A 25,937-nucleotide genomic window follows, 5' to 3' on the forward strand; every position below is an offset into this window, starting at 1 on the left:
ATTTTTAAACCCATCCTACGTTAATATCAGTTAAGGCAGCTGCACATTTCCTATGTTATTAATTAGTTCAAACACCATTTAGCTGCAGGTTTGATAATGTCACTTCTTTAAAATGATAATCTGCAGATAATATTGTTCAATCAATTATATATATAATATGTTATATATATGCTTACATAATTGCTATCCCCTTACAGTAATTTCCAGAGAAGTGACATTGTTGTGCTCTATTAGTAAATTTACCTAAAGCAGGAGGAGAAGAACTCTACTGTATGAACTGTTTGTGTATGTGTGTGCTCTGCATTGTGTCGCCAATGATTGTCAATGGAAAATATCGAAATATTAAATCTCCATACAACACAATCTGTTCCAGATATCCTAATGAAAATTAAACTGTTTCAACAAATTTATCTGAAGTGTGCCACATCTCAAGAAAATTGAGAAATGTAAGAAATCTAAAAAAAGAAATTTATAAGATTTGTTTTAGAAATAGCATGAGAGATTGCTGAAAAGGTCAAGTAAACATACAATGTTCAGTAGATGGTTCAAGAAACTGGCTGATGTCATGCTTTTTTATGTACCAGCTGTCATGCACACAGTTTTTTATAAAAGAATAACAGCTGAACGTAAGTGATCTTGAAGGACAAGAATGTAGTAGAAATGAGACTTTTATTTGGGTATGTAAGCCAATGAACCAATCAGAGTGTATGCAAGCTAGTGAACCAATCAGAGTAAACATTAATTCAGCATTGTTATGAAAAATTCAGTTGTCTACAAGTATGAGCCTCTGCCTTTGTTCTGTGACCATTCCTTCACAGGCTGCTGTGATGGAGTGTATCCCTCGTCATGAAACTAAAGATGCAAATGAACAAGCTTCCTCCTGTTTGGTTCTTTGGGTTGATTATCATTTTTTTATATTGACTATTTAAATATATTTCTTCCACACTCTTTAACTATTACTGTAGCAGTTCCACAGATGAATTTTTAAGTGTTTGGTTTCAAAATAATATAAACATCACATACTGGAACACTTTTTTTAGACTATTATCTTTAATAAAGGTAGCTTATTGAAACCCAGTGTACTCATATGTTTTCCTTTAATAATAAACTTAATCATTCTTAAATACAGGCTGTGCTTTTAAAAGTCATTTTACCTGATAAATGAAATAATAAAAATTTCCAATCACTTTTACTAATCATACTAATTATTATATGAAAATTCATTAGTAAAAATGCATACTATTGTAAAAATTAAATCTTACCTCTTTTGCTACCTTTTCTGCTTCGTCATAAAAGTTTGTTTCCACAAGTCCAAAGGAGTACATACCTTTCACAAATCTAAGAAAAGAAATTAGGTCTAAAGTCTTTTAGTGTTCAGCAAATCACGTTAAGTTAAAAGGTTATTGCTGAAGATGGTCTGTTAACATGGTTAGATTTATAAATTATATAAATGTGTTTCAAAGCAGAAATGACAGACAAGTACAATGATATTGTACTTCTAAAAAATAATAAAAGTTGTAATGAATAATGTTTAATATATTGTTAGTTACAATGATTTTTAGGTTTGTGATTTATAAAACAGTAAGGGCATTGCACTCTACTGCTCTGGAATTAAAATGTCATATAAGAAACCTGATGCATAAATGTAGATTGCTTATTTAACATCCAAATTTTATTGTCATTACAGTATATTATCTTTCAAATTATAAGGTGAGCAAAGAAATTACAGATTCTAAAAGAACTAGACAATATTTAACACTGAAAGTAATATATTTACTTTAACTACTGAAAGTCCAGAGTCCTGAATTTTTATTATATCTAGTCACTTAAAAAAAAAAACTTACTAAAGTAAGTCTGTACAGTGAACAAAGTCCACTACACAATTATACTATTTCCTACAGTTTGATCTGGTGCCAGCCTTGTAATTTATTTAATCTAGGCAATGGTTAACAAAGGTAACAAAAAAAATAATACAGTAATCCCTCCTCCATCGCGGGGGTTGCGTTCCAGACCCCCCCGCGAAAGGTGAAAATCCGCGAAGTAGAAACCATATGTTTATATGGTTATTTTTATATTGTCATGCTTGGGTCACAGATTTGCACAGAAACACAGGAGGTTGTAGAGAGACAGGAACGTTATTCAAACACTGCAAACAAACATTTGTCTCTTTTTCAAAAGTTTAAACTGTGCTCCATGACAAGACAGAGATGATAGTTAAAAGAATGCAAACATATCTTCCTCTTCAAAGGAGTGCGCGTCAGAGAGAGAGAGAGAGAGAGAGAGAGAGAGAGAAAAAAGCAAACAGTCAAAAATCAATAGGGCTGTTTGGCTTTTAAGTATGCGAAGCACCGCCGGACAAAGTACTGTAGCTGCAAGGAAGGGAGTAAGCATTTTTCAGCATTTTTTAGAGGAGCGTCCGTATCCTCTAGGCCAGTGTGCTAACAGCCCCTCTGCTCACACCCCCTCCGTCAGGAGCAGAGAATGTCAGAGCGAGCGAGCGAGAGAGAGAGAGAGAGAGCGGAAAGCAAACAATCAAAAATCAATACATGCTGTTTGATCTTTTAAGTATGCAAAGCACCATGCGGGAAGCATATCGCTTGCAAAGCAGCCACATGTAAACCCAGCAAAGAAGGGAGCACTGTGAAGGTAATCTTTCAGCGTTTTTTGAGGAGCGGCCGTGTCCTCTAGGGGTGCAAACAGCCTTCGTGCTCACAATATATTTGAGGAGTTTTATTTAATACATAATACGCGCTGTGGTTGGATAGCTTCTCAGCCATCTGCCAATAGCGTCCCTTGTATGAAATCAACTGGGCAAACCAACTGAGAAAGCGTGTACCAGAAATTAAAAGACCCATTGTCCGCAGAAATCCGCGAACCAGCAAAAAATCCAGGATATGTATTTAAATATGCTTACATATAAAATCCGCGATGGAGTGAAGCCGCGAAAGTCGAAGCGCAATATAGCGAGGGATTACTGTACTGATGTTTATGACTGCATTTGTGGCTCATTGTAAGTCCATTGTCTCCCATTTCACCTAGTCTTCTTATCCACTTTTCCTGTTGAAGGTACAAGTGACATAATGCTGAGCAGGTTAACCCAGACTTCCCTGTCATCAGCTATAGATTTCAGCTCTTCCTAGGGAATATCCAGGCATTCCCAAGCCAGCTAAATCATGTAATCCCTGTAGCATGTCCTTGGCCTGACACAGGATCTCCACCTAGTGGGATATGCCCAGAGAAGCCCTAGGGGAGTCCTCCTGGGAGCATTCCTTTAGCATGTCCAAACCACATCTTTCTGGAACAGCAACAACTCTACTTTGAGGATCTCTCAAATCGATGATATTTGAATGCTGTCATAGAGTGTCAGCCCAGGCACCCTGCCTTTTTTAATTCACAATCTCATTCTACTGGTCATTACCCATGCCTCATGACCATAGTTGAGGATAGGGATGAAGATCAACTGGTAAATTGAGGACTAAAAAAGTTCTATTTATCTATTTATAAAATAAAAACTGTGTCTTTACACTCAGGATAGTAATTCTAGTTGTAGTAGTATTGTCACATGTACAGAGTAGAGTAAAATTATTATTTGCATTTCTGAGGAAATAAATATGAGTGAATTCGCAATAATGCGACAAGTTAAACAGTGTTGAAAGATTTGTGTGTGCAGTGTTATAGATGATTTACATACATCTATTCTTCGTATAACTCAGAACAAATTATTTAAACTCTCATTTTTAAATTACAGTTTGTATATATCACCTAATAGTTGGTCAGTCCTTACCCAGAAAGTGGCACATGGGAACCCCAAAAAGGAAGAACTCTGGCAACAGAATCTCTCATTTGTGGTTGGTAACCCAAGTAGAAGTAAGTATCATGAGCAAACTTAAGAGCCAAAATGTCAGTTGGATGATCCAAAAGAATGGTTTCCCATATGTCACAGGCCTTGGTAAAACAGCTGTAGAAATCAGTATTATTATTCAGAGTTATGGCTAGCAAAAATGTATATAACACATACATAATACAACAAAAATCCTATTCAAAAACTTTTTCTTTTCTTACTATAAATGAAACATGAAACAGTTAAAGTAGGAAAACTTTTAAAGATAACCCACAATACTCTTGACATGCACCTTTTAAAAACTTGTTTGTGCATGGAATTTCAATTTTGACATTCACTTTATCTTTACATACCATTTTTTGTGACAACACATAATACAACACATCTGCTGTATAGAAAATTACTACTTACAGTATATGAAAAGAAAATCAAAACTATTTTGATACTGCCTTGTCCAGGTTCACACATTTAGATGTGTAAGATATAAAGCCAATTCCTCTGTGATTTCTTATTCTGATCCTTAAGGAAAAGGCAGGGAAACCAACTTATTAAAAACAAATTTATCAGACATTTATCTGAATGAACTGCCACAATTAAAAAATTGTCAGTTGGTCATGTGCAACAGTCTGTTATCATTCTTTGAGGACATATTGGAAAAGAGAAAATCTTTTGAAGCTACAGTAAAAATCAATTGGTGTGAATTTTTACAGTGTATATATTTCTATTAAACTACTACACAAGAAGTGCGACCTCCACACCACCGTGCCCCCATATGATTAATACATGCTTTAATGCATTTCATCATGAAAATGATATCAAGTATTTATCTTAGCATTCTAAATGTTCAGGGAGCAGGAATATCATGAAATTAATGTATTCTGTGTGGTGATTGCTGTCTGCGCCTCCTCTTACTGCAAGAGGAAGTCAGTTTAAGAAGCACGTAGCGATTAACATGGCTCGGGGAACACTTAACACAAAGCATTTAATGTGCTACATAACTTATGATGGAGAGTGAGAAAATCTAGTAAATTAAATATTCATTTTAAGATAAAGTTTAGTTTATGATGTTCTACTTTAATGACAAATTACAAGAATAAAGTCAACATGTCGACTTTAATCTCAACATAAACAGTGAGCATAAAGTAGAAATGTCAAGAATAAAGTTAACATGTTGACTTTATTCTCATCATAAGCGTCGAGATTAAAGTGGAAATGACGAGAATAAAGTCAACATGTCGTCACACTATTACACAGTACCCAGGTACATTACACAGTATTGAAAAAAAAATAAAACAAGTACAACTTGGCTTGTAGTATTATCCAGTAGTATAGAAACAGTACTCACACATTTGAACATAATGGTCCACATCCGACCTTTTAAAACTAAAGTATCTCCAGACAACAGACACAGCTCCTTTTTCGGCAAAAGTTCTTCTGTGTCATCATGTTCAATTTTATCGTCTGCTACAGTTTCAGAATGTTCTCTGTCCATTTTCGCCATTCAATACCTCCACTAATGCATATGTGTTTAGCGGTGCAGCAGTTTCCGGCTGCGCCACCTTCCGAACGTTGTTTAGGCTATTTAAACTGCTGTTGCGGTATAAGAAAAATCCATATCATAACAAAAATAAAAAACAGTTTTTGGTATGAACCGGTATACCACCCAGCACTAATATGCAAAAAAAAAAAAAAAAAAATATATATATATATATATATATATATATATATATATATATATATATATATATATATATATATATATATATATATATACTAATAAAAGGCAAAGCCCTCACTGACTCACTCACTCACTCACTCACTCACTGACTGACTGACTCACTCATCACTAATTGTCCAACTTCCCATGTAGGTAGAAGGCTGAAATTTGGCAGTCTCATTCCTTACAGCTTACTTACAAAAGTTAGGCAGGTTTCATTTCGAAATTCAACGCGTAATGGTCATAACTGGAACCTCTTTTTTGACAATATACTGTAATGGACGGCAGCTCGATGGCCGTGGGAGGCGGAGTTGAGTGTCACGTCATCACACCTCCCACGTAATCACGTGAAAAGACTTGTGAACGCAGTAGGGAGAAATGAAGGAAGAGCCGCAAACAGCGAAGAACAAAAAATTCATTAAACAATTGAGAAGGGAGCGAAACAATAAGAAGCGAGCGAGTGAAGCATACAAGCATCTTCATAAGGGAAACAAAGCACGGTGTAAAACGTAAGTTTAAATTAAGTTTATAGAAACGCTCCCGCTGCGGATTGCAATAACATATTCGCGAGATAAAAGTTTAATGTGAAGACACGAGGTATAAACGAACCACACGGCGTAGCGCTACGTTGGGGGCTTCATCTCTGGCGCTGACGTTCGAGATTCGATTCCCGAGAGGGGATGCAATGAGTGTGTACGCATGAAGAGCACAGAATTAGGGCGAAACACGTGTCGCGTACTCTTTGCATAATTTGAAAGTAAACAATTTCAACCATTCTATGATCTGCTTCTCGCAACTGAAAGACAGCACATGGCGGATGTTAACCGACTTGCTGACCACAACGTTAGGGGCTTCAACTCTGGCGCTGACGATAGAGATTCGATTCCCGAGAGGGGATGCAGTGAGTGTGTACGCCTGATGAGCCCAGAATTAGGGAGAAACATGTGTCGCATACTCTTTGCATTATTTGAAAGTAAACTATTAAAACCATTCTATGATCTGCTTCTGGGAACAGAAAGAGGGGCACGTGGCGGACGTAAGGCGACTTGCTGACCAACCACAAGCGTAACCTGGCAGGTAACCACCCATACAATCAGATTGTGATTCAGAAAACGAATGCCATGAATGTAATTACCACGATCTACATACTGTCAAATAAACGAAACACACGCCGTAGCGCGACAGCTGTGAAAAGGGAGGTTCACAAAAAACAGATCCTTAACAAATTGTTATTGGTATATTTTCGATCCGTTTAAAAAGGTTTTCTTTTCTTCTTAATAAAAAATTAAAAGCAGTACTTCGCCGCAACGAAGCACGAGAATGTGGCTATATATATCTGCTTCTAGCAATTAAAAGAGGGCACGTGGCGGATGTTAGACAACTTGATGACCAAGCATAAGCATTACCTGCCAGGTAACCACCCATACAATCAGATTGTGATTCAGACTAGGAATGCAATGAATGTAATTACCCCGATCTACATACAAGGCAAAAGTCTTGCAACATTCAAAGATGATGGTTTGGGATAAGTACACCATGGAACATAAAAGAGCTTATGAAGCCTTGAACCGAAAAAAGCAAGATCTCAGAGATCGTAAAAAAAAAAAAATAGGAGGTAATGTCGTTTTACTCGCTGTAGATTTTAGTCAAACATTACCAGTTATTCCACGAGGGAGACCAGCAGATGAACTCAACGCGTGTTTAAAATCCATGCTTCTCTCACGGTCGGTTATATGTCTCATGTTCTCGGGTAGGTACACCAAAAAATGTATACATTTAAGCATGTAATGGGCAAACAAAAAATGAGGTATACCCGAAGGCACTGCAGTAGTACTCAATGTAACTTTACTTCTTAAATGTTAATGTTTACTGTTTAATAATTTATACGCTTCTTATATGTTGTTCAAATTCTTTATCAAAATACCAGTGACAGCGCAATGCACGATAACATGGAGTGAATACACCATACGCATCCGCACACGGCCGCCGCCCTGGTGCGCAGATAGGAGTTGATTCTACAATAAAATAAAATAAAGATAAAAAGAGTAATACAATCATCACCCATAAAGCGGATAGTAGACGTGACGTACTATATGTGTAACAGATTTCAAGTCAATAGGTGAAACGGTTTGCGAGCTACAGGTGATTTAAAATCCTGGACAGACAAACGAATAGCCACGGTAGCAAATTATAGAAGATTTTACTGTTTAATAATTTATATTTATATGAAATGTGCTTCTTATATATTACTTCATATTCTCATATGATAATGATGTTAATGTTGTTTATATTGATTTCTATGTTATTGTAAGTGCATGTATGTGTGTATATGTATGTATGTATGTATATATATATGTGTATATATATATTACATATGTGTATATATATATATAATATGTGTATATATATATATATATATAATATGTGTATATATATATATATAATATATGTGTATATATATATATATATAATATGTGTATATATATATATAATATATGTGTATATATATATATAATATATGTGTATATGTGTATATATATAATATATGTGTATATATATATATATATATATATATATATATATATATATATATATATAATATATATATATATACTGTATATATATATAATATATTGTGTATATGTATGTATATATATATATGTGTATTTGTATATGTATATATATATGACAGCAACACTCATAACAATGACAACACAATTACATTGACAATCATGTTACGTTTATTTTTAAAATGTTTCCTTTACTTTTTCATAACCTCTTTAACACACTACTTCTCCGCTGCGAAGCATGGGTATTTTGCTAGTATATATATATATATATCTATACTAATAAAAGGCAAAACCCTCACTGACTGACTGACTGACTCACTCATCACTAATTCTCCAACTTCCCGTGTAGGTAGAAGGCTGAAATTTGGCAGGCTCATTCCTTACAGCTTACTTTCAAAAGTTAGGCAGGTTTCATTTCGAAATTCTACGCGTAACAGTCATAACTGGAACCTCTTTTTTGTCCATATACTGTAATGGAAGGCAGCAAGATGGCCATAGGAGACGGAGTTGCGTGTCGCGTCATCACGCCTCCCACGTAATCACGTGAACTGACTGTGAAGGCAGTACGTAGAAAACAAGGAAGAGCGCGAAAGAGCGCTGAAGAAAACATTCATTACACAATTGAGGAGGCAGCAAAAGAATAAGAAGCGAGAGAGCGGCTCACGTGAAGTCAATGAACGGAGCCCGAGTGATCACTTGGATGAATCAAACCTGTTCAAAAAAAAACAAAAGCGGAGCGCCTTATATGAGCAGGCAGTCAGCTAAAGAAGGGAATCAATAAATAACTATAATCATAATAAACGAACAAAAAATAGCGGAAAATCCGCGGATTACATAAAGGAAATGAGTACCTCAACAGAAAAGTAAGTCTCAAACAGTCACACTAAGTACCATAGTTCACTTGCGGTATCGATGTATTTATGCAAATCCAACAGAGTGGCTGTGGGCTCAGAGCATGGGGGCGGGGCCTTCCTCATTCACTCGCCAGCCTCTGTTCCAGTTACTCCACGTCTCGCCACGTGTTGCAGTGCACCTTGCCTCCGCTTAGCTAGCGATACCTGTGTGTTCAACAGACATTATCATCTACAGATTGTTAAGGAGTAACGTTTAACGTTTTTGAGAGAGAGATCAGAGCTACGTGTGTTTTAGAGGGTAGCTGCTGATTGCCACAGATATCACGGGCATGTGCTTTTCTCCCCACCTGGGGAACACTTTCCCGTAAGAACTGAACACGATCAGATACAGTGCCAACATCTATTGTCCTGTTTCATACATACAAGACCGCAAGACAAACACATTAGTTAATCTTCATTGTTTGTTAATTTATTTTTATTTTTAAAGTTGTGTTTTTGTTTTTATTACCATATATACCGTCAGGACTGGATTTTACTGTATAATTTATGGTATTTTATACTGTCTGTTGTCCAAGTCGAAAGCGGAAAACTCTCGCTATTGATCTAACAGATTATGATATGCTAATGCCCACCTGAGAGAGTAACCACAGAACACACTGCCTTTTTTTGTAGGTGAGGCAATGCGCTGTATCAGCGCGTACTCCTAATCTCTCTCTCTCATTCTCTATTATGCCTACGTGACCACATGCTAATACCCGAAATATTCCGAAGCAACCGTGAATGTAATTACCCCGATCTACATGCTGTCAAATAAACGAACCACACGCCGTGGCACAATGTTAGGGGCTTCGCCTCTAGCACCGAGGTTCGATTCCCGTAAGCGAGTGCAGTGAGTGTGTACGCCTGATGAGCCAAGAATTAGGGTGAAACACGTGTCGCGTACTGTTTGCATTATTTGACAGTAAACTATTTTCAACCATTCTATGATCTGCTTCTCACAACTGAAGGCACCGTGGCTGATGTCAGCTGACTTGCTGACCAACCATAAGCGTTACCTGGTAGGTAACCACCCATACAATCAGATTGTGATTCAGACTGCTAATGCCATGAATGTAATTACCCCGATCTACATGCTAGAGAAAACCTCAATGAAGAAGAAACAGTGTGTAAGCATACATATTAACACATGTACAATTAAACGTGTGCATTTACGGGGTGATTGCTCAGGCTTAAAAGCTCGCCTTTTATTAAAAAGGTAAATGCAAACTGTTTTCATTCTGAAGGGCACAAACCACGTTGGATTTCAGCTGTTAAACGCGCAAAAATGCCGGTACACCAGATAAATAAGTGCAACATATTATCAGCTGTATTGTATGCTTACAATACATATAGAAATGTGTTAATCGTTAACTAATAGTATGGGATGGTGTTTTTCGACTCGCGCCTTGATTTAAACGATTCCATGTCTTGGTGGGTTTGCGTAGCTTATTCTCAATATCTTTCACCTGTTTTTAAGACTTATTGACTGAAACGGGCTTTCACGAAAAAAGTTAGGGCTTTGCTACAGGATACACCCTCCACAAGTTAAGGAAGTAAAAATAAAGGTATATAGTTTCTGTTTTATTTAAACCTTTTAAGTTTGTATGCGGGCGGCATGGTGGCGCAGTGAAAGGTGCCAGTTAGGATACCCGAGTTCGCTTCCCTGCGTGGAGTTTGAATGTTCTCCCCGTGTCTGTCTGGGTCTCCTCCGAGTACTCCGTTTTCCTCCCACAGTCCAAAGACATGCCAGGTTAGGTGCATTGGCGATTGTAAATTGTCCCTGGTGTGTGGGTGTGTGCGCCCTGCGGTGGGCTGGCACCTTGCCCAGGGTTTGTTTCCTGCCTTGTGCCCTGTGTTGGCAGGGATTGGCTCCTGTATTTAGGATATAGCGGGTTGGATAATGGATGGATGGACATTTGTATGCATAGCCCTATTTGCCCGTTCTTGTTTTTTTTTCTTTCTTCAGTAATATGGGGCGGAGTGGTGGCTCTGAGGCTAAGGATCTGCGCTGGTATCCCGAAGGTTGCCGGTTCGAATCCCCGTCACTGCCAAAAAGGCCACTGCTCTGCTGGGCCCTTGAGCAAGGGCCCTTAACCTGTAATTGCTCCAGGGGCGCTGTACAATGGCTGACCCTGCGCTCTGACCCCAAGAGGTATGCGAAAACTACCAAATTCCTAATACAAGAAATTGTATAAGGCGAAATAAAGAACAAAAAAAAATATATATTTCAGCAAACTCGGAGCTTGTCAGTTCAAATCCTGGTACTGACACCACTGTGTGACCCTGAGGAAGTCACTTCACCTGCCTGTGCTGCAAAAAACAAAAGTAATGTAACAAATTGTACCTCAGATGTTGCAAGTTGCTGGAATAAAGGCATAAGTAAAATAGATAAATATGTATTATACACATAGGAACTATTCATTTATTTTCAGTTAAGTCATCTGCAGCAAACCTTTATAAATGAGGGTTTCTCCTTTTTAGATAGTGCAAACTGTTTCTTCTTCATTGAGGTTTTCTCTTGGAGAGCTTTTTTCATTTCATTTAAAATTAAAGCAGCAGCTGCCAAAATATGTAGCTTTCTTATTAATTTTTCAACATTGTGTAAAATAACTTTATAAAGTAACATAAAAGGTTTAAATACTGGTTATCCTTTTACAATAAAATATTACTAAAGAGATACTAAAAAAGTAAAATGCATATGTTCTTTTTCTTTAAGGAGATTAAATATTACTGAAGAAGGAAAAAAAAAAACTAAAACAGCCAAATGGGGCTATGCATACGAACTTAAAAGGTTTAAATAAAACAGAAATATATACTTTTATTTTTAACTTCCTTCACTTGTGGAGGGTGTATCCTGTAGCAAAGCCCATTTCAGTCAATAAGTCTTAAAAACAGGTGTAAAGATATTGACAATAAGCTACGCAAACCCACCAAGACATGGAATTGTTTAAATCAAGTATCATTACATCTTCCTTTCTTAAAGAGAAGTAAGGCAGTACTTATAAGCTTACATATATATATATAGACATACATACATATATATCTATATCTATATATGTATATCTATCTACATATATCTATATCTATATATGTATATCTATCTACATATATCTATATCTGTCTATATATATACATCTATATCTATCTATCTATCTATCTACATATATATATATATATATATATATATATATATATATATATATATATATATATATATATATATATATATATATATATATATATATCTAAATCCTCGCGAAGTACTGCTTTTAAATTTTTATTAAGAAGAAAACCTTTTTAAATTGAGGGAAAATATACCTATAACAATTTGTTAAGGATCTGTTTTTTTGTGAAGCAGCCTTAACACAGCTTTTCCGCTGTTTTTTAAACAAACGCCATATAAGGTCTTCCTTTTTCCTTGCTTCGCCAAGGAAGGAGCCTTTTCATTAAATCCAAGGGTTCTTCGCTTTTTTTTTTTTTCTTTTTTTACGATTGTTATAGTTCTGTTTGTATACCACGTTGTCAGTTCAGCACTCCGGTTGTAATATGACCAAGCCATGCAAGCTTACTGTTAAGAATGCAACGTATAGTTGTACAGGAGAAAAGCAATCTTGCCTCAAATCAATGGCAACCTTTTGTAGGTCTATGAACTTAATTTAAACTTTAGGTTTACACGCTGCTTTCTTTCCGAAGTACTTGCACTCATGAATATGTCTGTATGCATCAGTCGCTCAAATCCACGCGCTTCGCACCGGCGAAGTACTGCTTTTAAATTTTTATTAAGAAGAAAAGAAAACCTTTTTAAATTGAGGGAAAATATCCCAATAACAATTTGTTAAGGATCTGGTTTTTTGTGAAGCTGACTTCACACAGCCTCTCCGCTGTTTTATAAACGAACGCCATAGAAGGTCTTCCTTTTTCGTTGCCTCGCCAACGGAAGCAGCCTTTTTATTTAATCCACAGGTTGTCCGCTGTTTTTTTGTTCGTTTATTACGATTGTTATAGTTCTGTTTGTATACCACGTTGTCAGTTCAGCACTCTGGTTGTAATATGACCAAGCAGTGCAAGCACACTCTTGAGAATGCAACTTATAGTTGTACAGGAGAAAAGCAATCTTGCCTGAAATCAATGGCAACCTTTTGTAGGTCTATGAACTTAATTTAAACTTTAGGTTTACACGGTGCTTTCTTTCCGAAGTACCTGCACTCATGAATATGTCTGTATGCGTCAGTCGCTCAAATCCCCGTGCTTCGCACCGGCGAAGTACTGCTTTTAAATTTTTATTAAGAAGAAAAGAAAACCTTTTAAAATTGAGGGAAAATATACCAATAACAATTTGTTAAGGATCTGTTTTTTTGTGAAGCTGCCTTCACTTGAGTGATCACTTCGAGCTGACTTGCTGGCTAACCATAAGCATTACCTGGTAGGTAACCACCCATACAATCAGATTGTGAATCAGACTACGAATGCCGTGAATGTAATTACCCCGATCAACATGCTGTCAAATAAACGAACCACACGCCGTAGCGCAATTTTAGGGGCTTCGCCTCTAGCGCTGACGTCCAAGGTTCGATTCCCGTAAGGGAGTGAAGTGAGTGGGTGGTTACCTACCAGGTAACGCTTATGGTTGGCCAGCAAGTCAGGTAACATCAGCCACGGTGCCTTCAGTTGTGAGAAGCAGATCATAGAATGGTTGAAAATAGTTTACTGTCAAATAATGCAAAGAGTACACGACACGTCTTTCCCCGTTATTCTTGGCTCATCAGGCGTACACACTCACTGCACTCTCTTACGGTAATTGAACCTCGGATGTCAGCGCTAGAGGGGCTTCGCAGCGGTGAAGTATTGCTTTTAAATTTTAATTAAGAAGAAAAGAAAACCTTTTTAAATTAAGTCTTAAAAAGAGGTGTAAAGATATTGACAATAAGCTACGCAAACCCATCAAGACATGCAATCGTTTAAATCAAGGCGCGAGTCGAAAAACACCATCCCATAATATTAGTTAACGATTAACACATTTCTATATGTATTGTAAGCATACAATACAACTGATAATATGTTGCGCTTATTTATCTGGTGTACCGACATTTTTGCGCGTTTAACGGCTGAAATCTAACGTGGTTTGTGCCCTTAAGAATGAAAACAGTTTGCATTTACCTTTTTAATAAAAGGGGAGCTTTTAAGCCTGAGAAATGACCCCGTAAATGCACATGTTTAATTGTACATGTGTTAATATGTATGCTTACATAGTATTAAAAGACACTCAACAATTACACAGTATTAAAAGACACTCAACAATTAACGTCATTTACCTTCGTTCCCGCGTTTGACTCATGCTGTAAATCTCTTCCTTGTTTTCAGTTCACGTGATTACGTAGGAGGCGTGATGACGCGATACGTGACTCCGCCTCCTCCATTAGAGTATATGAACAAAAAACAGGTTCCAGTAATGACCATTACGCGTAGAATTTCGAAATGAAACCTGCCTAACTTTTGTAAGTAAGCTGTAAGGAATGAGCCTGCCAAATTTCAGCCTTCTACCTACACGGGAAGTTGGAGAATTAGTGATGAGTGAGTCAGTCACTCAGTCAGTGAGTGAGTGAGTCAGTGAGGGCTTTGCCTTTTATTAGTATAGATATATATAGTATATACACACATACTGTCAAAGTTTATACTATCCAGTTGGCCACAGAGAAGAAACTGCAGCTGACATAGATTTTGGAAAAAATAAATCACCAGCAGATTTACACAGGACAACACAACCTGACAACATTCCTGAAATAAAACTGTGAACTGTAAAAACAGTGGATTTGCTTTAAAAAACAAATGGGAATAGATTATCATTTTTTATAGCACCAGGCTTAATAGGAAGTTTCTATATTCCCAGCTCTTTTTATTTTTGCCGGCCATGATCCACATAGGTGGATAACCCTGTTATCAACTTTTGGCTGTAATGAGTTGTGCATTACTCTTGTAATTTTTTTGTGGAAGCCTTTCTTAGAGTGAGATGGTCAAGTACTTAGAGTGTGTGCTGGGTTATGTGCTCTCTAGCCCCATGTGCAAATTATATTGCTGTCTCTTTCTGTTTGCATTTCAGCTAAAGATAACAGAACCTGACTTGAGTTTTGACTACTGTATTTCACTATTGCCAATTATGGCATATGTAGTTACATACTACTGGCAAAAACCTTTAGTTTTCAATATTTCTTCACAGCAAATGTATAAACTACTTTTATACAGTCTTCACCATGGTTGAACTCCCTTTCTTCAGGTTAACAGTGACATTAAATGAAAGCTAAATTGATCTGCTACATTACCAATACTGATGCTTAGTAAAGCTGCTGCACCTAAACCAGCAGACAATTTAGTTGTGCTTGACTTTAATATTCAGCAGTATGATTTACGCAACTGCATTATTGAGCTGCAAGACCTTTCATACAGTACTTAAAAAATCAACAGGTTATACAGTAGGTTTTATACCAAAATTATAACCTAACATCATCTGTATCAGTGTGCACAACCAAAGGCTAAAATTCTGCATGTTCTGTAAAGCCATTATCAAAATAGCATGAAAAACTAAAACAAAAGCCATGAGCTTGTCAAAAATGGAGTCTGAGATAGGACTTTAATCAATGCTGCATTAAGAATTGATTGTGCCAAACTGCTTAAGAACAAAATTAATTCTTGATTTGACTGATAGACACATACAATGGGAAAAAAATATTTTTAGATTACTTTCTACAAATTCATACAATGAAGGGGTATGACTCACTGATAGTATTATATGAATAAATACACAAAATTAAAAATAAACTATATTTTTAAAAATACCCTGTTCAATAAAATGATACAAATTGCTATCCTTTAAAGAATTTGAAAATACTGTACTTCCTAATTAATAACTGCAATCTCACTGCATTAATAGCCATTCCAAAGGTTAATGGTGATTTGAAAATTGTTATCATTAAGAGAACAAAGCAGTCTTACCCTTTAGAAAACATGTCTATTGCTGAAGAATGGAGCTTCTCCCGCTCTGTTATAGACTGTGTTTTTGAAATTTCCAATGTTTTCTGAATAGCACAGGCAAAGCTTTTATCCTTTGTAACTGAGTGTCCTGTTCCAATGAGTTCCAGGCCATTTGCAAGAATATGACCCATTACTGAAAAAGTAAATAAATAATAACAGTAAATAAACAAAAAGAATATTATAATATGTAGTCTAGCTTTAGTCTCCCTCTAACTGATACAATGAAAACATTTTAATTTAATGTGAATTCTAATCATACTCTCAAGCAAATGAGATGTTTCATATTAGTGTAATTCTACTGTTTTAATTATGCATAATGCACACTAAAAGTTGATGACTGTTTTGCTCAAAATATTTATTTCTGTTATCTACCAGTTCCAGAACCTACCAAAATTGGGATCTGCAGTTTGCATCCTGGAAAGGCAACCCTCAATTCCACCAAGAGTCTGATCATTACGCCAGGAGATATACTATGAAATAAGACAGGAGAAATATCATAAATTCTATAAGCTGCATTCAGCTAAAAGTGAAATATGATAAAATGATTAAATGAATGTACTAACAGTTTCAAATTTACTAGTCTAACAATTTACTTTTCCGTCTAATAAAATACTGTTTGCTAAATTATGCAGACTCTTCAGCTGACAAACAGGCAGCCAAAATGTATTGTTTAGAGAAATAGTTATTTAAGCTATAAAATTAGGTCAGTTGTAATAGACACATCATATTTAATATATTAAAGGTATTACAGACATACCTGATATTGAATGACACAAAGGTTCTAGATATTTTTATGCTTACCCACATTTGATCAAAATGATGAATTCATAATTAACAATACACAGAATATAGTTATGCTGGGACCACATACACTCATTTATCTGTTAAAACTTTAATTTTAAAACTTACAAATATATATTTATCTGTCAGTCTGGTTGTAGGAAATGCAGTCAATTATAAACCAAACTTTGCATACTATGAAAATAATTACAGAAAGCAGGCAGACAAGACTACAATTGCTTACCAATATGCAGATTAGGGTATCTATCATAGCTAAGACATAAATAATGCTCAGCTGGTGGATCACATAGAGGACCAAGTGCAGTAGCAGAGAAAAAGGCTGATAGTGTGTGATAGCCCCACAGGGATCATGAGTTATGAATAAAACATGACTGTTTGTATTAGCAGAAAACTCAAAAGATGCCTAACTTACCTAAAGAAACTAATATAATAATGAAAGCATTCTGAAGAAAAGTTTACAATCCGTATATTAGCACAGTGGATATAAACAATTTACACACCCCTGCCAAAAATTACAGATTTTGTATAATAAAAAGAGGAAATCAAGATGAATCCTGCCAGAACTTATTCCGCACTTTATTGAAAGTGAAAACAAATCAGAAACTGTTAAGCGGAAAAGGAAAAAAAATCATACAAAAACCTGGTTGCTTTAGTGTACACTAAACTAATACTTAGTTTGAAGCAGCTTTTGATTTTATTACAGAACTCCATCTTTTTGGGTAAGAGTCTATCAGTTTGGCACATCTGTGACTTAGTGATTTTTGCCCTTTCCTCCTTGCAAAACATTTCCAGATCTGTCAAAGCTCTCTTCGAGTCATCCCACAGATTCTCAATTGGAATTAGGTCTGAATTCTGGCTGGGCCATTCCAGAACATTGATCCACCTTTGATGAAGTCATTGCTTTGCTGATTTTGATGTACGCTTTGGATCATTGACATGCGGAAAAATGAAGTTCCTCTTTATCTTCAGTTTCATAGCAGATGCTTGAAGGTTTTGTACCAAAATAGACTGATACTTGGAGCTATTCATGATTCTGTCCATCTTGACTAAAGCCCCAGTTCCATCTGAAGAAAAGCAGCACCTAAGCATGATGCTGCCTCCAACATACTTCACTTTGGGTATGGTGTTCTTTTGATGATGTGCTGTGTTTTTTGTGCTAAAGAGACCTTTTAGATTATAGCCAAACAATTCAACTTTGGTCTAATCATACCATAATACATTTTCCACATGGTTGTGGTAGAATAGGTATATATGTATTTTTTTGCCAAGTTTAGCCGGGCTTGGGTGTTTTTCTTTGCGAGAAAAGGCTTTTGTCTTGCTACCCTACCCCACAACTCAGACATATGAAGCATACGACTGATTGTTGTCACATGTAGGTAACAACCAGTACATGCCAGGAAATCTTGTGGCTCCTATAAAGTTGCTATAGGCCTCTTGGTGGCCTTGCTGACCAGTTTTCTACATGTCTTCTCATCAATCTTGGAATGACGTCCTGATCTTGGTAGAGTCACAGTTGAGCTATATTTTCTTCACTTGTTGATGATTGTCTTCATGGGATATCCGTTTAATGCTTTGGATACTTTTTTGTACCCCTGTCCTGATTGATACCTTTCAATGATGAGATCTTGTTGATGTTTTAAAAGCTCTTTCTGGTCTTTGGCTTTTGGTGTATGTTGCAACCAAGAGGATATCAGAATAATCCTACAGTAAAAGTACAGTAAAAGCCAAACTTTATCTGAGCTCAATCAGAACCACTTTAATTGATGTCAGGTGTATACTAACTACTATTGTGGCACAGTGGTAGTGCTGCTGCTTTGCAGTAAGGAGACTGTGGAAGATTGTGGGTTCGCTTCCCGGTTCCTCCCTGTGTGGATAGCGCTTTGAGTACTGAGAAAAGCGCTATATAAATGGAATGAATTATTATTATTTTTGATGAAACTTATTGTGACTGGTTGATTCTGGATGCAGCCATATCCTTGATTATTAAAGAGTGTGCACAATAATGCAATCAGGTTTATGTAGGATTTTATTTTCCTTTTTTCATGAAGCAGTTTCTCATTTGTTTTACCTTATTTGTATAGATTACAATTTTGCAATTAAGGTGGAATATGTTCTGACATGATTTACCTTGGTTTCATTTTTTTTATTACACAAAATATATGATTTTGGAAGGGGTGTGAGGACTATTTATATCCACTGTAGTATGATCTATAATTCAGATACACCTAATACTGCAAAAAATACTAAATTACTAAAGATATCTCTTAGCTACATGCAGATTTCAGATGACAAAGTAGATACAGTATTTTCAACTCATTTTGAATGTGGATATCTTAATATGATATTTGAAAGTTACTTTAACATATACAGTAGGAGGTGGTTGACATTGGACCTCTAAAAGAAAGGTTCACATGCAGAAACCTATGTGACACTGATTTTATTTTACATCTGTCACCTCTCCACAGAATGTGGTATGACAAGTAAGCACTCTCAGCTTTCCTTTTACTACATGGAAGAGCTTTCTGTCAGAAAAACTGCACCTAACCTCTGGGATGCAGACTCCAAGATTCTGTTATACTTCATTTCTACTTCCATGTCTGTGCAAGATGCAGAGCAATGGGTGATCTTGACTAGAGTAGGATAATCCTTAAATAAACTGCATTTATTCATACTTTATTAATGTGACCTGAGGAACAACATCTTGTAATATTTAAGATAAATACATTTTATTATCATCCATATTACTAACCGAGAATGCTAAACCGGATGGACGCAGGGACTAACCGAGAATGCTAAACCGGATGGACGCAGGGACATCCGGCCATGGGCCGTAGCCGCAAAAAGACGTACTGCGCAGGCGCCCCAAGAAATGAGGGGCCGCGAGAGGCGGATGAGGGGCCGCGAGAGGCGGACAAGACCACAGAAAAAAGGAGTGAGCACAGAAAAAAGGAGTCAAAGAAATGAGGCGCCGCGAGCACAGAAAAAAGGAAAAGGCACAGAAAAAAGTAGTCAAACGCAGGCACCGCACGAAACCCATTGCACACAAAACTAGCACACAAAAAAAAAGAAGACGCTCGCGCACAACAGCAAGGCACCCCCCCCCCCCCCCCCCCCCCTACAGGCACCGGACGGGACACACACCAAGAGGGGGATTCAACAAGCCCCTGGAACACAAAAAAAAAGAACACAAAACCACCCCACACACCCTACAAGCAACGGACGGGACACACACAAAGAGGGGGATTCAACAAGCCCCTGGAACACAAAAAGAAAGAAGACGCTCGCGCAACAACAATGCTCACCCCCCCCCCACCCCCCCCACACATCAATAAGAAGTGACACCCAAAGCCACATATCTAAAGGAAACGTCCATATTAAACATACGTCATCTCAACACCTTCACACTAGGCAGCATAGGTGTCAGCATAGGTGGATCTCCTTACAATAAAGCACTATTAACCGTTCAACTGCAGAAAAGGCTACATATTAACAGTGAGTGCAATCCTCCTTATTACTTATCCATATTTCGCATGCTGAGGAACAAACAAGTCATGAATACACGGTCACGGGTACAAAACGATTCGGATCGGATAACGGGACCAAACACACAAACACGAATGAAACAACAAAATACACGGCGGCGCATACAACGCGCTTCGGAAACTCCGGGAGAAAAAATGTCTCGGATCAAAAAACGCAAAGCTCAAGTAACCCCGTTACAGAGACATGCCCAAATGGACAGACACAATGAACGTAGACGCATACAGCGCGCGTCTCAAAGTGCTGCATCGAAACAAGCACGATTTCAAAACGAAAGAGCTCGCGTCTCAGACATACAAAAAAGGGAGCGAACAGACAGAATAAATGAACGCAGACGTGTACAACGCGCATATGAACTGCCAGAAAACAAGCAAGCAAGACTCCAAAAGCAGAAAGCTCAACTGACCGACATACAAAAACGGACAAGGCTCGATACAAACAATGCACGACGTAGACTGGAACGGACCTTTCGCAAAGCGGAGGAGAATCAATTAAAACTCCAAAACAGCGCGTCACAAATAATGGACATGCAACAACGCGGCACTCAAACGCCACAAGCAAAACATGCCCGTCGCGGACATCAACGCCAGACACCTGCTAAACGCTTACGCCAGTTGCCTGACAACGCCTTCAATAATGAGTCCACTATTGAGGAAAATTCATTGGGATTAATGAATGTCATTTGCAATCATTGTCATTCACTTAACTTCCCAGAAGAAACAACTGGCAATACAAATAATGAATTTACACGTTGTTGTTAAAAGGGGCAGATTAGACTGCCTCCTTTACATTCATATCCTGAATATCTACAGAAGCTTCTAACTAACGATGTGCCTGAAAGTAAAAACTTTATGAACTGCATTAGATCCTACAATAGTTCATTTGCTTTTGCATCTACCGGAGTACATATCAGTCCACCAAAAGGCAATGGCCCATACTGCTTTCGCATATGTGGTTAACACAACGCACTATATTATGTCCAAAAAATATTAATGTTAATCACATTAATAACCAGGTCATTTCATTACTTCTTGGAGAGACACGGCTCTTTCTAAGCTCTGACAAAGTTGACTCTGATGACGACAATGAACATCTGAATTTCCCCTTAGAATATTTGAACACTATTAACCCGGACGGATGACCACAACACAACCTTACCCTTAAAAACGGAACAATACTCATGCTATTAAGAAACCTTGACACTAAACAGGGTTTATACAATGGCACACGGTTAGTCGTCAACACCATGACACACAATGTTATTCAAGCAACAGTTCTTACAGGATCACATGCTAACAATACTGTTCTCATTCCTAGAATTGACCTTACGAGTTCTGACCTACAATTACCTTTTACATTGAAACGCCGACAGTTCCCCATTAAACCTGCATTTGACATGACCATCAACAAATCACAAGGACAAACGATGGATAAGGTTGGCATCTACCTCTCTGAACCCGTTTTTGGACATGGACAACTTTATGTTGCCTTCTCACGTGTTCGACGTTCATCTGACGTTAAAGTTAAAGTTATAAATGATCCATGCCAAGGAAGACTCATTCAAGGACAAGACACCATCTTTACTACTAATGTTGTATACAAAGAAATATTCCAATAAAACATTACTCTATGCCAAACACTCTATTTTTTATTTCTATAGGCATCATCCAAACCTGCACACTATTCTATATCTAATTCATACATCTCACTCTTTGTCATGCCCCAACGCCAGGGGTTGGCGAGCGAAGCCCCCTAGTTTATTATAAATTAGACTGGACTGCCAAAACTGATGCTCTGTGCAAGAAAGGACAGAGCCGGTTATACTACCTTAGAAGGCTGGCGTCCTTCAACATCTGCAATAAGATGCTGCAGATGTTCTATCAGACAGTTGTGGCGAGCGCCCTCTTCTACGCAGTGGTGTGCTGGGGAGGCAGCATTAAGAGGAAAGACGCCTCACGCCTGGACAAACTGGTGAGGAAGGCAAGCTCTATTGTTGGCATGGAGCTGGACAGTTTAACATCTGTGGCAGAGCGAAGGGCGCTCAGCAGGCTCCTATCAATTATGGAGAATCCACTGCATCCACTTAATAGTATCATCTCCAGACAGAAGAGCAGCTTCAGCGACAGACTGCTGTCAATGTCCTGCTCCACTGACAGATTGAGGAGATCGTTCCTCCCCCAAACTATGCGACTCTTTAATTCCACCCGGGGGGTAAACGTTAACATTTAACATTATACATAGTTATTGTCTGTTTTTCACCTGCATTATTATCATTCTTTAATTTAATATTATTTATTGTATCAGTATGCTGCTGCTGAAGAATGTGAATTTCCCATTGGGATTAATAAAGTTATCTATCTATCTATCTATCTATCTATCTATCTATCTATCTATCTATCTATCTATCTATCTATCTATCTATCTATCTATCTATCTATCTATCTATCTATCTATCTATCTATCTATCTATCTATCTATCTCTATTAGCTTGTTATGCTTTAAAATTTTTTTTTTTTAAATGAAAGTCAGTTAGAGACCATTGCAAGTTTTTAAGCACTACACAAAAAACACTTTTATTTTTCTTTCGTTTTGCTTAAGTAGCATCTGTGCCACTCTGTTAGCTGGTGAAACTGGTTGCAATCATATAGCTTGAAATCTGCAGTTGGAGTGGACAAGCAAAGATAACTTCTGATTGGTTGTTGGAAATTCAGTTAGCCAACAGTGAAAACTGAGGTAAAATTAAGGAATTATAGGTCCAGTGTGGCAGAGTTGGGTTGCACGATTGCATAGCATAACAGATAGGGTTTCATGAGAAGAAATATTGTGAACCACCAGGGGGCACACTGCTGCCCAAACCTGACACAGACAGATGTGAGACACAAGTTCAGGGTACACGTTTTTATGTTTTCTTTCTTTTCCCTGTGAGAAACGCCTTCCCCTGTTTCCCACATGTACAGCACAGCACAGTTCCAAACACTCCACTCCTCCTGGCAAGCTTCATCTTTTCCCACCCAACTCTGGCTCCTGGAATAGTGGCTGCTGGCTCCTTTCATATTAGGGGCTCAGCAGCAGCTGCAGCACCCCCTGGCAGCACCCAAGGAATTCAATAGGGCTGCACAAAACTCCAGCTCCCATGGAGCCCTGCGGGAGTTTGAGGCACCACTGCAGCCCAGGGGGGCTGCCACCTAGTGCTCCGAGGGAGGTAATGCTCTCGATATGCTTCCTCCCCCCGGTCCTTCCAACGTAGAGGCATCTTGGCCAGGCAAGGGCCCTGGCTGTACACCAAAATATATACATATATATATTGTCACACACGTGCACATGGGAGGTAGCTAAAGGGCCTGAATGAGAGTAATTCCATACTAGACGAGGGGGTGGCAAAATGCACTGACTCTTCATCTCGCTTCTCTTCAGACTAGTTACAGGAAATTCTGCCTGGCCCTGATGACATCACTTACGGCCCTAATGACACCACTTCCAGTTCCAGCCCTGTTGATGATGTCACTTCCTCTGCTTGACCATCTCAATTCAGTTCTGTTGTGGACTCTAAGCTGTAATACATTCATTCAGCCAATTTTGCGGCCATGAAAACAATATATGGGTGGCTGCCCCAAACCTTTTTGTGTCTCTTTGTCAAGTTTACGACAATATATATTTTATATATACAGTATATGTATGTATGTATGTATGTGTATATATATATATATATATATATATATATATATATATATATATATATATATATATATATATATATATATATATATACACACACACACACACACACACACACACACAGTATATATAATGTGACGGATCCAAGTGTAAAGTGTTTTTTCTTTGGTAGTACAATAAACCTTTACCTTACTGGTCAGTGTGCCTTTAACAGTGTATTGTTTAACAATAAGTATCCATGCATCCATCCATTATCCGACCCACTATATCCTAACTACAGGGTCTGGGGGTCTACCGGAGCCAATCCCAGCCAACACAGGGCGCAAGGCAGGAAACAAACCCTGGGCAGGGCGCCAGCCCACCGCAGTTTAACAATAAATACCATTTCTAATGGATAAAGTGAAGGTGTGTCTATTACCTCTACAGAGCAAAATGGACATATATGATACCTATGAGCTCCTTTTCAAAAACTCTTTGGCTCTTTCACAAAAATGCAACTGAGGATTCATTTCTTCACTGGCAATACCATCATCATTCTGTCAAATACTCTGAATAATGCATTGCTTTGAATAGTTTTATTTACTTTTTTACTTGTGTACTTTGCCCATTTCTAAGACAAAACTGGTACATTTTTTAAAATATTAATTATTACAGTTATTTAAAATACATATATAAAATATATTAAACAAAAAAGTGTTTATTTACTGCTCAGGAAGCACAAGGGACATACTGACAGCAAGGATTACTTTGACTTCAACCAATTCTTTCACTCCAATCTATGGACAAAAATAAATCACTATGTCCTAAATGACATTGAGGAACTTATTCATAACTGATACAGCTGTTTGTTTAGCAATTCTTGGCATCTCTACGAACATTCTGACACCATTTACCCTTTCAACAGTCATCATTATTGCTATACATATACAAAGTCTGGCCTATTTTTTAAGGAACTTTGTAAACATATATATTTGAATATACAGTATACTGCATGCTTCTTATTATTACTGCTTTGGTGTATCAGTGGCATTCATTTTAGATGTATGGATTCCTCCTTCTATCTTCTACAACATAATGAAAAAACACTCATTTTTCAACACAAAGTGCTGAACACTCTTACCTGTGTAACAACAGCATCATACATTTTACAGGCTTCATTGCTTGAGGTAGAGAGGGGAAGACCCTCACACTGCCAGGCCTGAAAGAAAAAAAAGTCTATTTACATATATGTCCTGAAAGAAAAAATATATATATATATTTTCATATCTGGTGAAGTACTGCTTGCCCTTCAACCATTCTTTAGCCACAAAAGATTTTTATCTCAACATGATGGTCAGAGTTGCCACCTCATAGCACTTAGATCTTGGAATGCTTTTTCTGGAGAATTTGTTTTTTTTTTCCCTGTGTTTGTTAGGGCTTTCTATCTAAACTAAAGATGTACACTGAGATTAACCAGCATATCTAAACAGACCATATGTGAGTTTGTGCCCTATGATAGGCAGTTTTCTAGGTCAAAGATAGCTCCTACCTTATGCTGTTGCTGATGGCTTCCTGTAGCCTTATGCTTTCATAACATGGTTTACAGAATATATACACAGAAACAATATTTTTTATATTATTCCTTTCCATAGGTATGCTTGTTAGGTTATGTGGATGGTCTAAATTTGAAGTGTGGGTGTGTGCCTGAGTGAACCCTATAAATGACTATTGTCCTGATCAGGACTGTTTTCTGCCTTTTGCCTAGATGGATATGGTTTATGCCACCAAGCCTGTACTCTCATTTTTGGAAACACCTGTGCTACCATTTGAGAATATCAATATGTGGAAAAAGCTAAATATTCACTTCAAAGTGCCAACATTTTTATGACAAGATT

At 37.4% G+C, this 25,937-nt stretch overlaps 1 protein-coding gene across 1 annotated transcript in view; it reads right to left on the minus strand.

Moving 5' to 3' along the window:
* ttc38 (tetratricopeptide repeat domain 38) overlaps positions 1-25,937 on the minus strand; it is a 53,613-nt gene that overhangs the window by 22,770 nt on the left and 4,906 nt on the right. Inside the window, exons 2-6 of the mRNA XM_028810242.2 lie at positions 25,184-25,261; positions 16,436-16,517; positions 16,009-16,180; positions 3,785-3,958; positions 1,263-1,338 (exon numbers count right to left, since the gene is read on the minus strand). Coding sequence (XP_028666075.1) covers positions 1,263-1,338; positions 3,785-3,958; positions 16,009-16,180; positions 16,436-16,517; positions 25,184-25,261 — 582 coding nt within the window. The remainder of the gene's footprint in view (positions 1-1,262; positions 1,339-3,784; positions 3,959-16,008; positions 16,181-16,435; positions 16,518-25,183; positions 25,262-25,937) is intronic.

The sequence above is a fragment of the Erpetoichthys calabaricus genome, chromosome 1 (genome assembly GCF_900747795.2).
Source record: "Erpetoichthys calabaricus chromosome 1, fErpCal1.3, whole genome shotgun sequence".
In the NCBI taxonomy this organism is placed as follows: domain Eukaryota; kingdom Metazoa; phylum Chordata; class Cladistia; order Polypteriformes; family Polypteridae; genus Erpetoichthys; species Erpetoichthys calabaricus.